Source organism: Pygocentrus nattereri, chromosome 21 (genome assembly GCF_015220715.1).
Source record: "Pygocentrus nattereri isolate fPygNat1 chromosome 21, fPygNat1.pri, whole genome shotgun sequence".
Taxonomy (NCBI): domain Eukaryota; kingdom Metazoa; phylum Chordata; class Actinopteri; order Characiformes; family Serrasalmidae; genus Pygocentrus; species Pygocentrus nattereri.
The window spans coordinates 23,783,726-23,800,255 of record NC_051231.1 but is presented as its reverse complement, the minus strand read 5'-3'; the positions used below and the strand labels follow the sequence as shown (position 1 = coordinate 23,800,255).

The 16,530-nt window shown below is 40.5% G+C and overlaps 1 protein-coding gene across 1 annotated transcript in view; it reads left to right on the top strand.

The window, feature by feature from the left end:
• Nucleotides 1–1,829: 1,829 nt before the first annotated feature.
• The window catches only part of srpk1b (SRSF protein kinase 1b), a 62,216-nt gene continuing 47,515 nt past the window's right edge, over nt 1,830–16,530 (top strand). The window contains exons 1-2 of the mRNA XM_017712820.2: nt 1,830–1,887; nt 5,033–5,087. Coding sequence (XP_017568309.1) covers nt 1,875–1,887; nt 5,033–5,087 — 68 coding nt within the window. The 5' untranslated portion in view covers nt 1,830–1,874. The remainder of the gene's footprint in view (nt 1,888–5,032; nt 5,088–16,530) is intronic.

Here is a 16,530-nt window from a genome sequence, read left to right as displayed (position 1 = left end):
CTAGTAGCGATTTTTTAATCTGGCCGGTTTTCTTTTCTCTCATAACACTCCGTTTGGAGTGAGCCTCTGAAAAACCTGCGTTAGGGGCATGTAGCCCTGACACTTCGCCCTACTCCTCTATCTCAGCAAAAACTGTGACACCCTGACCCTAGACGTGAACGCGCAAAACGAGGGTTAAGGGCGAAATGGGATTGGGCCTAAGAGTGGACTCAGGTGTGCAGGAGAATGTAATAACTACATGGAGGCAACGTGTCTAGTGTAGCTCACAAGTCATCAACTACTTTATAATAAAGAAAAAAGAGGTTCTTGCCAGGTTTCACTGCATTAAAGGGCTCGTATCGTACAATTTTCATGGATTTTATATTTTCCCCCAATGAGGTCTACTTCTAACATTAATGTGGTTTTATTTATCAAATATTTTTACATGTCCATTTTTCTCTTTATCTCTTTGAATTAAATAGGCTGTTTTTTGTTACTGTTTTTGTTTTGTTTAAGACTAAAACTATATAAATAAGGTCTGTCAAGCTCTGTTCTGATTGGTTGCTGTATTTTGCGCCTCACTGAAAAATCTGTCCGGGCTGAAACACTACTTGTAACTTCAGTGTTAATGGGCGGGGCTAAACTTCTGTAAGGTGGACTTCCTCATTCCACCACCAACTTTCCTTGTCTTCTTTCCTCTGACCAGACGAAACACCCAACACATTCTTGCCAATTTCTCTCACCACCTGTAGTTTCCCAGTCCTCAGGTAGCTCCTCACTGCCCCGAAGGGCCTGTTGCAATTTTTCCCTGAACTGCCTGCAACCATCCTCCTCCTTCAGCTTCCACCATCTAATCTTTGGCTCTGTCTTCACTCTCTTCCTCTTCTTTGTTTCTAATCTCATTCTACAGACAACCACCCTATGCTGCCTTGCTACACTTTCCCCTGGCACCACTTTACAATCTCCAATCTCCTTTAGGTGGCATCTCCTGCTAAGGATATAATCCACCTGTGTGCACCTCCCTCCACTCTTGTATCTCACCCTGTGTTCTTCCCTCTTCTGAAAATACGTGTTCACCACAGTCATTTCCATTCTCTTTGCAAAATCTACAACCATCTGACCTTCCGCATTTCTGTCTTTCACACCATACATACCCAGCACCTCTTCATCCCTTCTGTTCCCTTCACCAACATCTCCATTGAAGTCTGCACCAATCACTAATCTCTCCTCTTTAGGGACACCATCTACCACTTCATCCATCTTACTCCAAAATTCATCTTTCTTCTCTTACTGACAACCAACCTGTGGTGCATATGAACTGACCACATTCAAAATTACACCATCAACCTCCAACTTCAGGCTCATAGCTTCCGGATGCCCTTCCTGACGCAACCCTCACCGTTTATCCGGGCAGCACCAGAAGTACACAAAGTACACCCCTAATGGCTGGTTTATTACATTACAAAGTAAATAAATAAATAAATAAATTAGAAAATAAATGTTGGTATATAAAAGGTTGATGTTTCACGGTCTGGACTTGTCTGGAGATGTGACCTAATTAATGAGAAACATGTCTTTCATAATCTGGATGAGTACAATTATAAATGCATATGTACATATGCATATATGTACTTTAAATATGGAATGTCGAAGTGGTTATTACTTCTTGTCTGTTGAGTAAAAAGGCATTTAAAGCACTGAGTTTGATATTTATATCTGTTGAGGAAAAATGCATTTAAAGCACTGAGTTTGATGTTTATGTGCCTTCACTGCTCTGTGCTCTCTAGATCTGGATGGGCGGGTGAGTAAAGAGTTCAGCCGGTGGAAGTTTTGGATGAAGTGCGCATGCGTATAAAGTTGGCAGTACAACACGCCGCCGAGCCGGTAACTACAGCATGGAAAGGAAAGGTGAGCAAATAAAAATAAGCCATTTGTCTCAGTACCGGAGCGAACATTGGGTGAAAGTGTATCGGGTTAGTAGTACAGTTGTGTGTGGAAGCGCTATTATCTGCAGCACAAAGACACCACTGTCTTTCTGGGCTGAACAATAGTCCACCACGCTGCTGCTGCTGCTGCCGTGCTCCACACTACACAGGCACTGTGCAGCGGGAGCTAACAGGCTAACGGAGCTAACTACCGATGAAGCGGCGCGTCAACGCTGTAGTTTTAAACATAAGCCTGCGCGGATAAGACATACCCTCTAACTTCGTATCTGATAAAGTCAACAGTTTGACTTTAAACTCCTTGTTACGACTGTAATAAAATCCGAAGGCGAGTCTGTGGTTTTAGAACGTATTCAGCTGAATATTACTCTGAACTTTTAACATGTTTATTCTGTGTCGCTAGCTAACCTAGCTAGTTAGCTAACCTAGCGTTAGATAGGTTATGTATTGGCCACCGTTATTAGGCCGTGAATAAAACGGTTTCATATGTACTGTTGATGTCTTAGTATGTGTATATGTAATTGTAAATATGAAAAGTTTTCTTTGAGGAATATTTTGCCTTAGAACACCCTTCTTGTATCCTTTCACCATGAATGGGTTAAAATGAACTGATTGAAATACGTCGTAGACCAAAAACCTCATCACAAAGCTACTGTAAAACAGTGTCTCAGAGATCTGGCAGTGTATTTATAACCATTTCATACAGCGTTAATTACTTTGTGTGAGTGAGCTTTTAGCGGCATTAAACCCCTCTGATCTGAGTTTCTTGCGAGACCACTCTAAATGACTTTGTTGACGTGACGTATTAACCGTTTGTTTATGCAAAAAGTTTGAAAAAGTTTCCCTCTAACTTGTTTGCCTGCTTCAGCGTAAAGCGGAGCTCCGCTGCCTTTTCAGAATTTCTCCTTTCTAGATGAACATTCCTGCTTGTACGTGTATTTTACAGTGGTCGTGATAGGAACCATGGGTTGTGATTGCTGTTACAAAAATATAGGTATTTTATTTACTGTCCCCAACTATCAGTGAACCTACATGTCTCTTTGTAGTTTTTATATGTCACATTGATGGTGATAAAATAGGGATGAATCTGAAAAATGTTGTTTTCTTTCGGCAAAAAGATTAGAGTGCCCCCCCGACTATGTCTCAGACGTTAGGTATTCATATCCATTTCATGTAATAGCTTTCTCCTGAGCAAGTGGCCGTCTGGTTCCCATCACCAACACTGTGAACAATTCTGACCATGTAACTTTGTCTACACTGGACTTTTATACAGCAAACCATTCTGGATGACTTTGTTTAAATCCTAATGATTAAATTAGGCAGAACTTTTCACCAGAGAGTTTTTAGCTTAAGTTAAATTTGCTTCTAAGTTTTGAGCGAAAATGTTCAGTGTTTGTAGAGTTCAAAGTTGACCACGTCCCTTGTTTATCAATAAAGTTATGTGAAAATATACACTGCTCAAAAAAATAAAGGGAACACTCAAATAACACATCCTAGATCTGAATGAATGAAATATTCTCATTGAATACTTTGTTCTGTACAAAGTTGAATGTGCTGACAACAAAATCACACAAAATTCAATGGAAATCAAATTTATTAACCAATGGAGGCCTGGATTTGGAGTCACACACAAAATTAAAGTGGAAAAACACACTACAGGCTGATCCAACTTTGATGTGATGTCCTTAAAACAAGTCAAAATGAGGCTCAGTATTGTGTGGCCTCTGGCGAGACATGGAGGGCTGTGTGGCCCTCCAAAGAAATGCCACCCCACACCATTAATGACCCACTGCCAAACTGGTCATGCTGAAGCATGTTGCAGGCAGCAGATCGCTCTCCACGGCGTCTCCAGACTCTGTCACGTCTGTCACATGTGCTCAGTGTGAACCTGCTTCTTCATCTGTGAAGAGCACAGGGCGGCAGTGGCGAATTTGCCAACCCTGGTGTTCTCTGGCAAATGCCAAGCGTCCTCCACGGTGTTGGGCTGTGAGCACAACCCCCATCTGTGGACGTCGGGCCGTCATACCATCTTCATGGAGTCGGTTTCTAACCGTTTGTGCAGACACTTGCACATTTGTGGCCTGCTGGAGGTCATTTTGCAGGGCTCTGGCAGTGCTCCTCCTGTTCCTCCTTGCACAAAGACGGAGGTAGCGGTCCTGCTGCTGGGTTGTTGCCCTCCTACGGCCTCCTCCACATCTCCTGGTAGCGTCTCCAGCCTCTGGACACTACGCTGACAGACACAGCAAACCTGGCCACAGCTCGCATTGATGTGCCATCCTGGATGAGCTGCACTACCTGAGCCACTTGTGTGGGTTGTAGAGTCCGTCTCATGCTACCACGAGTGTGAAAGCACCACCAACATTCAAAAGTGACCAAAACATCAGCCAGAAAGCAGAAAGGTACTGAGAAGTGGTCTGTGGTCCCCACCTGCAGAACCACTCCTTTATTGAATCTGTGTTGCTAATTGACAATAATTTCCACCTGTTGTCTGTTCCATTTGCACAACAGCATGTGAAATTGATTGTCAATCAGTGTTGCTTCCTAAGTGGACAGTTTGATTTCACAGAAGTTTGATTTACTTGGAGTTATATTGTGGTGTTTAAGTGTTCCCTTTATTTTTTTTGAGCAGTGTAATTTACTGTCGTTTGGTTAAGAAAAAATAAAATTTGGGATGTGATTTTTTTTTTTTTTTAATTTTTTATTTTTTTTTTGATTATTTTTATTTTAAATCATAACTTGAGGTTTATTGTTTTAGAAAAAGGAGAAGAACGCCAAACTAATCTTTCAAACTAACGATTTCAAACTAATGATTTGTTTTTAGATTTATTTCATGGAGTTACTCAATAAATGAGTATTAATTTGTTTGAAGTATTAATTCTACATAAAGTACAATGCCTTTACTTGATTAGGGGTTTAGGTTATTCTGTGGACCCCCTATGTGGCTTTAAAGGAGTTTAGTCCATATTACTATAATGAATGCTAATTAACCTGACAGTTATGTCTTACTAGTGACATTGGCTTTAGAATCAAGTTAACTCAGGAAAACCAATACTGAGGGAATTAATTTTTTTTTTCTCAGAATGTTTCTAATTGTCAGTTTTCTCTTTTAGTGCTTGCGCTCCAGGCGAGGAAGAAAAGGACCAAGCCAAAAAAGCCTGGCAAAAAGTAGGTTCTGTTTAAATGGCACATAAAGCAGGTTTCTTGAACTGCGCAAGTGTTGGGGGTTCTATTTGAGGTGTAACTGGTCATAACTACCACACAAAGCAGTGCTGTAGTTACTTCAGTGTTTCTCTCTAGATTTCTTTTCACGCTGGGTGGTAGACCCAGAAAAAAAGTATGGTGAGAATATGGTGTCATCAGAAACTAATGTTTCAGTAAAAATGTTTCTTTACAGACCATGAAATTCTGTGTTTGAAGCTTTCTTGTGATACGTAATAACAGGATGCTGCTCCTCTGGTGCAAGCCAGCTCGTCTCCACCACACCAAAATATCATTACATTTGGAAATGGAGTTTGAAATTTATTTTGGCAGAAAAAAGCACTTACCAGTTTAAAAACAGAATGCTAAGAAGAAAAATTAGCTTACCAGTTACATCCTAATATCTGTGTGTCTCATCCAAGCACAGCAGTACATGACTTAGTGACTGCCTGGCCTGTTTTTTTTTTTTTTTTTTTTCTCCCAAATGATTTTTTATTGATGACTTCGAGGGAAAAGCAAACCAGCATACAATCAAAATATTTTTACATAAGTCATCCATTTTCACACTTAACATGAAATATACACATACCATACAAAAATAAATAAATAAACAAATTAGAATAAATAGAATAATAATAATAATAGTAATAGTAAAAATAAATAAATAAAAGTAAATAAATAAAATTTAAACCTCAACCCCCCCAATTGTTAACTCAGTAAGAGTATTAAAAAAAGGTAATGAAAGGTTGCCATCTCTCAAAAAATGTATTAGTAGAACCCCTCAAGCTTCAATATTATATTCAATATCAATATTATACCCCTCAAAGTTAATATTTATAATCCATACAGAGGGAAAAGGAAACATCCTTTAACCACAAGTAGAATGAAGGCGGGGAAACTGACTTCCAGCTCAAAAGAATTCTACGTCTAGCTAATAATAATGCAAAAGCTATAGCCTTACAAACCTCAACCGCATATACAGGGATGACCTCGGGCTCGCTGAAAATTGCCCACAGGGGATCTGGATCCAACTTGCACTTAAACACCCTAGAAAGAGTGCAAAAAATATTTGACCAGAATTTATCAAATTTTATGCATGACCAAAGCATGTGCAATAGGTCAGCCGGTCAGCTGCATCAAGCCCAGTCTGGCACATGACGAAGAGGAGTTGATCTTGGACAGGGCCTTTGTCCACCATTCATCGCCCAACTCCCTCCCAAACTCTGTCTCCCACTTGTCCCTGAATGTAAGACCCACCTCCAGTTGGAGAGACATAATACAATTATAAACTTGTGATATAAAACCTTTTTGTGTCAGGTTTCAAACTGCACATCTCCTCCCATGGTTCATTCATTGGTTCATGAGGAAAAAAAGTGAAAAGTGTTTGGGCACAATGACGGACTTGTAAGTAGCGAAAGACATTTGTTGGGGGAAGCTTAAATTTATCACTCAGTTTTTCAAAGCTAGAAAAGATAATCCCTAAGTTCGCCCATTGTAAAAAGGTGGAATCCGTCAAGGAGGGGGGGGACAAATGATTATAAAAAATAGGAATCAATGACGATGCATTCTGAGATTTAGCCAACCCTCTAAGCTGTGACCAAATTTTCAAAGGCGACAAAACCACAGGATTAACTGAGTATTGTTCCTGGGACAGTGGAAGAGTAGAAAAGACCATAGCAAACAGGGAGGTAGAACTACATGACAAGGATTCCAGTCTACACCAGTCTATCTCCGGTGAATGTAGCCAAAAGCAAATCTTTTGCACATTGGCGGCCAAATAGTAATAAAAGAAATTGGGGAGTGCTAATCCACCGTCAATTTTAGATTTCTGCAAAATAGGTTTCCTAATCCGAGGGACCTTCCCAGACCAAATGAAATTAGTAACAGCCTTATCAATGTCTTTAAAAAAGGATTTGGGTAGGAATACAGGGAGGCATTGGAATAAGTATAAAAATTTAGGTAAAATGCTCATCTTCACACATTGGACTCTACCGGCCAAGGAGAGAGGGAGACTATTCCATCTCTGAAAATCAGCATTCATCTCTGCAATCAAAGGAGGAAAATTAGCATGTACAATAAATGATATATTGTGCGTAATATTAATACCCAAGTATCTAAAGCCCGCTGGTGAAAGGCGGAACGGGATAGCGGCCTGAGTTAAATTATGAGCATCCCGACTCACAGGGAAGCACTCGCTCTTCTGGAAATTTAATTTATAACCTGAAAAAGAACCAAATTCTTTTAATATCGACTCTGCTACTGGGATCGTTTCCAGAGGGTCTCGAAGATATAAATGTAAGTCATCTGCATATAGGGAAACTTTGCTCTCTATACCTTGTCGCAGAATACCTTTGATACGCAAAGATGACCGAAGAGTAATGGACAAGGGCTCCAAAGCTAAGGAGAATAACAACGGGGACAAGGGGCAACCTTGGCGAGTCCCACAAAATAAATGAAAATACGGAGAGCTAACAGAGTTTGCTATAAATTGATCCAAGAGATCAGTTTGTCACCAAACCCAAATTTGCTTAGAACAAAAAACATGTAATCCCACTCAATGCGATCAAAGGCTTTTTCCGCATCTAAGGAAATGATAACTTCCGAGACGAGGGGCGTACTTGGAGTAAAAATTATATTTAATAACTTTCGGATATTAAAAAATAGGTGTTGTCCCTTAATAAAACCTGTTTGTTCCTCCGAAATAATCAAGGGTAAGGTGTTTTCCATACGTTTGACCAAGATTTTAGCTAAAATTTTATGCTCACAACACAGAAGGCTTATTGGCCTATATGAAGTGAAATAGTGGCTTGGGTTATTGTTGGTGGCAGCTTACCATTCTGGAGGGATTCATTATACATATCTAATAAAAGAGGGGCCAATTTATCACAAAATTTCTTATAAAATTCAATAGTAAACCCGTCCGGACCACTATTTCTTGTAGAGAAATTGGGTTCTCGAGTTCCATACTTGTTGCTGGATCTAGGGAAGGAATTTCAAGATTATTTATGAACGAGTGCATTCGGTCTGTATTGCCAGGGCCCTCCGATGCGGATAGTGTAGAATAAAATTTCTCAAAGACTTTATTAATGTCCCTTGGATTAGTGACCAAATTGCCCATATCATCTAATATCTGGGGGATCAACCTGGATGCTGCCTGTCTTCTAAGTTGGTGAGCTAACAAGTGGCTGTTTTTGTCTCCATATTCATAAAGATGTCCCTTAGACCGCAGGATAAGAGCTTCTGCTTCTTTGGTGGAAAGCAAATTATACTCTGACTGGAGATTGAGGTGTTGTTTGTATAGAGCTGTGGAGGGATTTAGAGCAATTTTCTTATCTAGAGCCGCTATGTATATAGACAGGTCCCCCAGCTGTTTTAGTCTGGTCTTTCTCTTGAATGTCGAATATGAAATAATTTCCCCCCTTAAAACCGCCTTGAGTGATTCCCACAAGATAGCATTAGATATTGAATCAGATTTGTTGGTACCCAAGAAAAAATCAAGAGTGTTAGAGATTTTAGTGCAAAATTATTCAGTTGACAAAAGTAGAGCGCTAAACCGCCATGGGGCCCTCCCTTTCTCATATAAAGAAAACCTAATGACCATTTGTACTGGCCCATGATCCGAGATTACAATAGGTAAATATTCAATATTTTTAATGGAGTCTAGAAATTGCTGATCAGTAAAAGAGTAATCAATGCGAGAGAAAGATTGGTGAGGGTGTGAAAAGAAAGAGAATGATTTGGCTGAAGGGTTCCTAATTCTCCAGTGGTCAATACAACCATTGTCCTCCATAAACTGAGATAAAGAATGGGCCATCTTAGAATAGGGGGTACATTTGGCTCCAGATCGATCCAGCATTGGGTCTATAATACAATTGAGGTCGCCACCAAAGATCATTTTGTGTGTACTTAGGTCAGGAAGATTAGAGAAAAGCCCAGTCATAAACTCAGCATCATCCCAGTTCTGAGCGTAAACATTCACCAATAAGACAGGAGTTTGAAAGAAGAGGCCCGAAATAACAATGTATCTACCGTTTTGGTCTGATATAATTTTCAAAGGCTTAAACAGAACCCTCTTATGAAATAAAATGGCAAACTCCCTTGATCGAGAATTATAATTGGAATGAAAAACATGACTGATCCACCCCTTACATAACTTGGTGTGCTCTGCTTTGGACAGATGAGTTTCTTGTAAATAGATAATGTCCGCATTTAATTGTTTAAGGTGAGAGAGTATTTTTAAGAGGGGACTGCAGTCCCTTTACACTCCATGAAAGAAACCTAACCCCTTGTCCTAGATTCTGGCTCATCAGAAGATAGTATTATTTCAGCAGAGAAGGAAGAGAGGGAAAAGAGAAAAAAAAAAAAAAGAAGAAGAAGAAAAAAAAAAAAAACACCCCACATGAGAACCCCCACAACAAGAAACCAAATCCCAAACACCCACGTACCACCCACTTCCCAAACAACCATCCTGAACGACTTTTCGTGGTACGGGCCAAACCCCTCTATCTATACCCCTAACTTACACGCACTGCTCCCCACAGCGCTGTGCACAAACCTGTGTAAACATTCCAAAACCTTTAAGCAAACCTTTATGATGAGAAGAAAGTCACGTTTATATACACCTGAGCAATTCAGATACTGCAGTCACCTGGTATCTTTACTGCCACTCTACACCTAGCTGGCCCTCCATAATAAGGTGATCATATATTTGTAAACAGTGCAGAGTGCACACATTTATAATCAAATTTTGTTATACAGGATGGGCAAAAATGAGCCATCGACAGTTTGTACACTAACATCCGACAAGCCCTCCACAACAAGGAGATAAAATTACAAACATTGCTGCATATGAGTATTTGTATTGTAATCTTATACAAATCAAATCAAATTTATTTGTTTAGCGCTTTTTACAACGGATGTTGTCACAAATCAGCTTTACAGAATTTCGGAAAAGACAAAGTTTCAACAGGACTTTAAGAATGTACAGAAACCCCCTGGTGGGCAAGCCAGGGGCAACAGTCGCAAGGAAAAACTCCCTCAGAACTGAGGAAGAAACCTTGGGAGGAACCAGGCTCACCAGGGGGGACCCATCCTCCTCTGGTCAAACTACCTACAAGTGATTATACTACTAATATTAATAGCAGTAATATTGGTATTAGGAATAACTAGGAGTCTATGAGAATATCAGCGTGGGGTGGGCAGCTCGTCCAAGGTAGGTGGTGGTAGCTGAGGCGTGGGCAGCTGGTCTGAAGTGGGTAGCAGGAGGGCTCAGCAGTCAGTCGTCCTTCAGTGTCCGGCCAGAAATGTGGGCGATTGTATACTCGGAAAGAAAGCAGGTAGATGGAATTAGTTTTATTCTATCCGTTTGTACATAAAACAGGGAATGTAAACATTTACAGAGTGTGACTAACGACTCCAGCAGATCTGACTATGACAGCTTAGCTAAAAGGAGAGAACCAGAAGGACACACAGACACGGCAGCACTCTGAAACAGTTTGGCATCCCTCCGCTCCACCGTCCACAAACCTGAGTGACCGCGTGTGAGCAGCGGGACGACAGCACCAGCGTCTCAGTTTGCTATAATTCTGTGTCCATGGACCCCTGGATCTGCTGCCTTTATCTAACGGGGAACATTAGCTACCAAAAGCTAAACTGAACAAGTGAGTTTTCAGCCTAGTCTTAAAGATTGAGACTGTGTCTGAGTCCCAAACATTTTCTGGAAGATCATTCCAGAGTTTGGGGGCTTTATAAGAAAAAGCTCTTCCCCCAGCTGAAACCTTCTGAATTCTGGGGACTATTAATAAGCCAGCACTCTGTGATCTGAGTAGTCGTGATGGCTCATAATGAGAAATAAGGTCTTGCAGGTACTCAGGAGCAAGACCATGTAGGGCTTTATAAGTCAATAAAAGGATTTTATAACCAATACGGAATTTAATAGGTAGCCAATGAAGTGATGATAGCACTGGACTAATATGCTCAAATTTTCTAGTTTTAGTGAGGACCCTGGCTGCGGCGTTTTAGACTAGTTGGAGTTTGTTTAAACTCCTGCTCGTGCATCCTGACAGTAGTGCAAGACCTTGAACCAGGTAGATCAACAGGTATTCTTACCATACCTCAGCACTCAGCAAACCCAAACGTAGTCCTCATCAATGTTTGTTAAAGAAAGCCTGAGCCGCTTCTGGAGCATCAAAAACCAGCCTCCTCTTCAAAGAGGAGATCAGTCATGAAATTCACGGCATTGTCCCCCTCTAGTTTTTCAGGAATTTCCAGTGTGACAATTCTATCACTGTGGTCAGATGCGGCGTCCTCTAAGGCTTTAATGCTACCTGCGTGCGAGACCAGAGTCTGTTTAATGGAGTCCAGTGATTCCTGAATAGGTTGTAAGGCCTTGCTCAGTGTGTTTGCGTGGTTGGGGGCGAAGTGTCGGTGTCAGCAGCTCGTTCTACCTCTGAAGCAGTGGCCAACCGGGAACTCTCCGGACTCTCCACAGGTGAGAGACGTTTCTCCATAGCCAACTTAGCGTTAGCCTCCTCCGGTGTAGCAGCTTTAGCTGAGAACATGCGTTCAATGGCGGGGGGTCGAGTTGCCGAAGTAGTCTTCGAAGTTGTTTTCTCCCTGAGATTATGTGACATTGTGTAGTCTGATACACTACCGTAACTAAACTCCTGTACGGTGTCGAGTAAAAAAAAAAAGAAAGGATGCTTAATTTTAGTAAAACTGAACACAACCCGCGGGAGCAGTGTTGACATACGTCTACTATAGCACCGCCATCATCCGGAAGTCGCCTGGCCTGTTTAATGGTAAGGGAAACACTGCGCTAAGTGGTAGTTACAATACATTTGTTGTATGCTAGGGTCAGGTTTTATAACATTTATTCATTTTGTGGGGATGACTGTCATTTTGAATGTGAATGTCAACTAAAAGGCATCTTTAACAATTTTACTGCCATTTCCAAAACACATTTCCATGGCCCAGGTTGTGTTGGAATACAAGCACATGTAGGCTGGAAGCTGTTTTATAATCATATTTTTTTATGTGAGGATAGACATATAGCTACTACTTGCTCTTGCCTGAACTAAATGAAAGACAAACTGTATGTCCAAAAGGCAGTTGCTCATCTAACATTTCTTCTGAAATCATTGGGTAGTTTGTCCTGTTTTGTTGCAGTATTAACCTCTGTTTTTCTGTGAAGACTTTAAACTAGATGTTTGAACATTGCTGTGGGAATTTGTTTACATTCACCCATCTTAGATGATTAGTACTTATTTCTCCCACTGTTTATGTTGTGTGCACAACTGAAGACCTTTAAAAAGCTGAATTCACTAATTGGAAGAAGTGTCCTGATAATTTTGGCAATATAGTGCATCTGTTGTGATGTGTGGATTTGGAGAGTGTGTGTTGCAGTACTGCATGGCCCTACAGAGCGCCCACCAAAGCCCTGCCAATTATCAATGGAACTGTCAGCTCGATTAGCCGCTCAGTACCTTGTCTTCACTATGCCACACACACGCTCATGCATACACACGCTCTGTTAATCTTCCCTCGCGTAGCAGGGTTACGAAATCAACTCTCATCACAGGGTGTGCTTCAGTTTTCTTTTGCCCCATTTCTTTCTATGAAACAGTTCAGTAAAGGGGCATGCAAGGCTTGATGTTTTAGTCTGTTATTTGATTTAAAAGAAATGATGTCAATGTTCACACAGGTTCTTGTTTTTATTATTAATTAGTACATGTTATGTAAGAGTGTGTTCAGACTTGGCAGGTTTGGTTTGATTTAAACAAACGCTAGTGCTATTGCTTTGTTAGAGCAAGTGAGAACGCTGTAAGTGAGAACGCTGTAAATGAGTGCTGCCATCTGAACAAATTTAAAACAGATAATTCAGTTTTAGTTTTAAAATGACACGGGCATATTAAAAGTCACTATAAATTACTTGGAATTCACATTTGACTGCACTCATAGGTTTCTCTGTTTTGTTCAAACAGTAAGCCACTCATTGCTGCTTTAACAATTTCACTGTTTGTGTACAACCACTGTATCATAGTCTCATGATTTATTGCTGTAATATCAAAAAACCCCACAAAGAAACAGACAAAAATAAAGCCAACAAGCCCACATAGAACAGAGAACAGAAAGTGATTACACTTATTATTGTACGTCATAAAATCTGCCCAGTCAGATGTAATCTTACTCATATTTTTTGATATTAAATGTTAATGTCAACAATAATGCTACATTACATGTCATTTGTATCAGCTAAAAATGCTATGCGGTGTTTTGAATATCCGGCAGAGTTTTAAGTAGAGGTACATTCGGGGTCACAGCAGTTCTTTGAGTCGGACAGCCCAAAATAGAGGCAGAAATTGGGATGCAGGGCTTGGCTGATGATCAGTGAAGCCGAAGTGCTGCTCACACACCTCTGGGAGCGTCTGTGTGTGTTTGCTTGTTCCTCTTGTTTCCCTTTTGGAGGCTGGACGGCTGAGCCTGCGGCCCTGAGGAGGGCTGTTATGTAAGGCTGCTGTATGGCAGACGCTGAGGCTAGCATGCTTCTCTCGTTGTCTCTTCAGTGCTTTGCAGGCCATGTCTGACGCAAGTTCACTTTCCTAAATTTCAGTTTTTTTCAAGCTTGCTAAGGACAAGTGCAACACTGTTCAACAGACTGCTTCACTGTGGTCAGAAAGTGGGGGAAAAAGGAAATGTATTGGGTACAATGCCTAGATTTCTGCCCATCTACTTAAAGACTGTTCTAATTATGTCTGTACATGAATTCATATTTGGAAAGTAATATCACAGTCGAATGCCCCCAAAACTACTAATTGCAGTTCAGTAAAAGTATAATGGCAAAGCCTAATTATCTTTAAACCCTGACACGTTTCTGGGTAGTAGTGGGTGGTATGGGCAAACATTTATATCATGCTATAATCGCGATTACAGATCTACAGTTTCAGTATATGTCATAGTATATTGAATTTTAAATCATCAGCTCTGCTCTGATTTGCTGATTTACAGTGAGGCACTACGATGGCTCACACAGAAGCAACATGTCGAAATAGACACAGGCAGGAACGTAAAATGAATCTCTGTACAAAGCTAGGTCGTTGTAGTATTTAGTTAGCTATGCCAATTACTTGGAGCTTCCTAGTAGCTATCGTTACCTATGCTAGCTACCTGCTTTCACTGTCAGCTAGAACACAATTAGTTAACATTCTTGGCTCACTATGAAACTTTCAATTTAAGATGATCTGGCTTCAACCTTCAAAAAGGAGATGAAATCACATGGCTTGGCTGCTACGTACAGGTTGCTCTTGGGGTTGTGTTGCTAATAATTGATGGAAATGCCCTGCTGTCTTTTCAGTGTACAGTGCTGAGCGAAGCCTGCTCAATATTGTCCAGGATTTGAGACACTGTCCCGAGTGAAATGTACAGAGCAAGCTAAGGCTACGTTTACACAGCAGTTAAGTGGCTCAAATCCGATCTTCTTCCTCATATGACACAGATTTGTCATTTGTGTGGCTGTGTGAACGGCAAAACATGCACTGACTCTGACATTTTGAATTCTGATTTGAGACGCTTTCATATGTGGTACTGAAATCCAATCCGTATCCGATCTGTGGCAGTGTGACTCATGCAACTTTTTAACATTCGTCATAATTTTGCGCTGCTGAGATATTTAGGCTGATGTTTCTGTACCAAAAAATAGAAGAAACTCTTTGCAGTTGCTCCGTGTTTAAAGATGTTTTGAATGAAGCGGCCAGATGAGCCCAAGGCTGAATGTTTAAAGAATTTGAGGACACGAACCAAAGAAGTGGCTGTGGCTGAATAACATGCCCTTTTTATGGCAAACTCAAACACATTGTGGGTGATGAGTCCAGCTGTCCACCATTGGATCTTTATAATCGCTCCGGTGATGCTGGCGAAGACGAAACTGAAAGCTCCGGGCGTGACAGGCTGTTCAGGCTGATGTCACATACAGATCACATTGATAAGATAATGTGAACAGCAAAAAAAAAAAAAAGAGAGAGAATCAGATTCGGGCCACTTTTACCTGCTGCGTAGCCTAATAATTAAATTGTCTGGCATGTAGTTAAAGACTTGGAAGCCAAAGTTGGCTTGTTTTGTGAACTTTTCCCTTCCACTTTAAATGATGATGCAGCAACATTCTTAGTGCCTGTACAATCCGTAACATTTAAGGTGGAACGGAACATTCTTTTAAGAAGCTGCCGCATAGCCTAGTTTAATGATGAATATCGACTACGCCTGTTGACAGTTAAGTTCCTTAGGAAGGGTATGAAAAGTGCTGACATCCCCTTCACAGCCTGGAACAGTACATTTTCTACACACAGCCTCCATATTCATTCTTGTTGCTTTGTTGTAATTGTTTCCTGTGCTAGAATGTGGGCTTGTCTATGCAAGTTTTGTGGACGTAAATATTATTGAGTCAAGACTTTTACATAAGAGCTTAGGATTTTGTAATTGGTCTGTTTTACCAGGGTCTTTTGCAAATGCAGGATTATCATTTGAAGGAGGAGGCAACCGTATTTGAGGTTCACAGTATATCAGTTCAAGCTACTGAACTTTTTTAACTTTTTGAACTTATTTAACTATATCAGTGTAAACGCACTAAACACACTCCTTTAACAACTGAAGTAAGTCTGAAGTATTTTTATTCATCAGAATAGAGTTTGATCATCTGACCGTTACTGTGATTTTAATTGGGTTGGGAAATTACAAAGAAAATTCCATCTAATAGAGAAAATGTCAGTGTTTATTCAGAGAATTGAAATATTTTTAAACGTGCAATGTTTTTTCACTAAAATCACAAACACCTAATCACACTGAAGTTATAAAGCCTGCAGTAAAAAGGCAAAAAAGAAGTTTACATTTACATTTGTGGCATTTTGCTGACGCTCTTAACCAGAGCGACTTACAATTTGATCATTTTACACAGGTAGGCCAAGGTGGTGTTAGGAGTCTTAACCAAGGACCCTTATTGGTATAGTGTAGGGTGCTTGCCCTGGTCGGGGATTAAACCCCAGTCTGCAGAGTAGAAGGCAGAGGTGTTAACCACTACACTAACCAACCAGAAGTTACACTTCTGTTTTGAGTGCGGCACAACACGGCGCAGCCAGTCAGAGAAGAGCTCATTTAACAGCTTAAAATCACAGCTGAAAAACAGATTGAGTTCCTGGATTGGCGTGAATTGAAAAATTGTTACAAACATAGACCTTTTTCAAAATCGTAATTTTTTTTGGTTGTAAGACATCATAACCATAACAGAACCGTTTTTTGTGCTATATAGAACCATTTTCGAAAAGATCCTGTATAGAACCAAATACAACACATTCTCAGTCAATCTAAAGAAACATTTCACCATTCAGAGAAACATTTAAGCATGCAACTGGTTCTATATAGA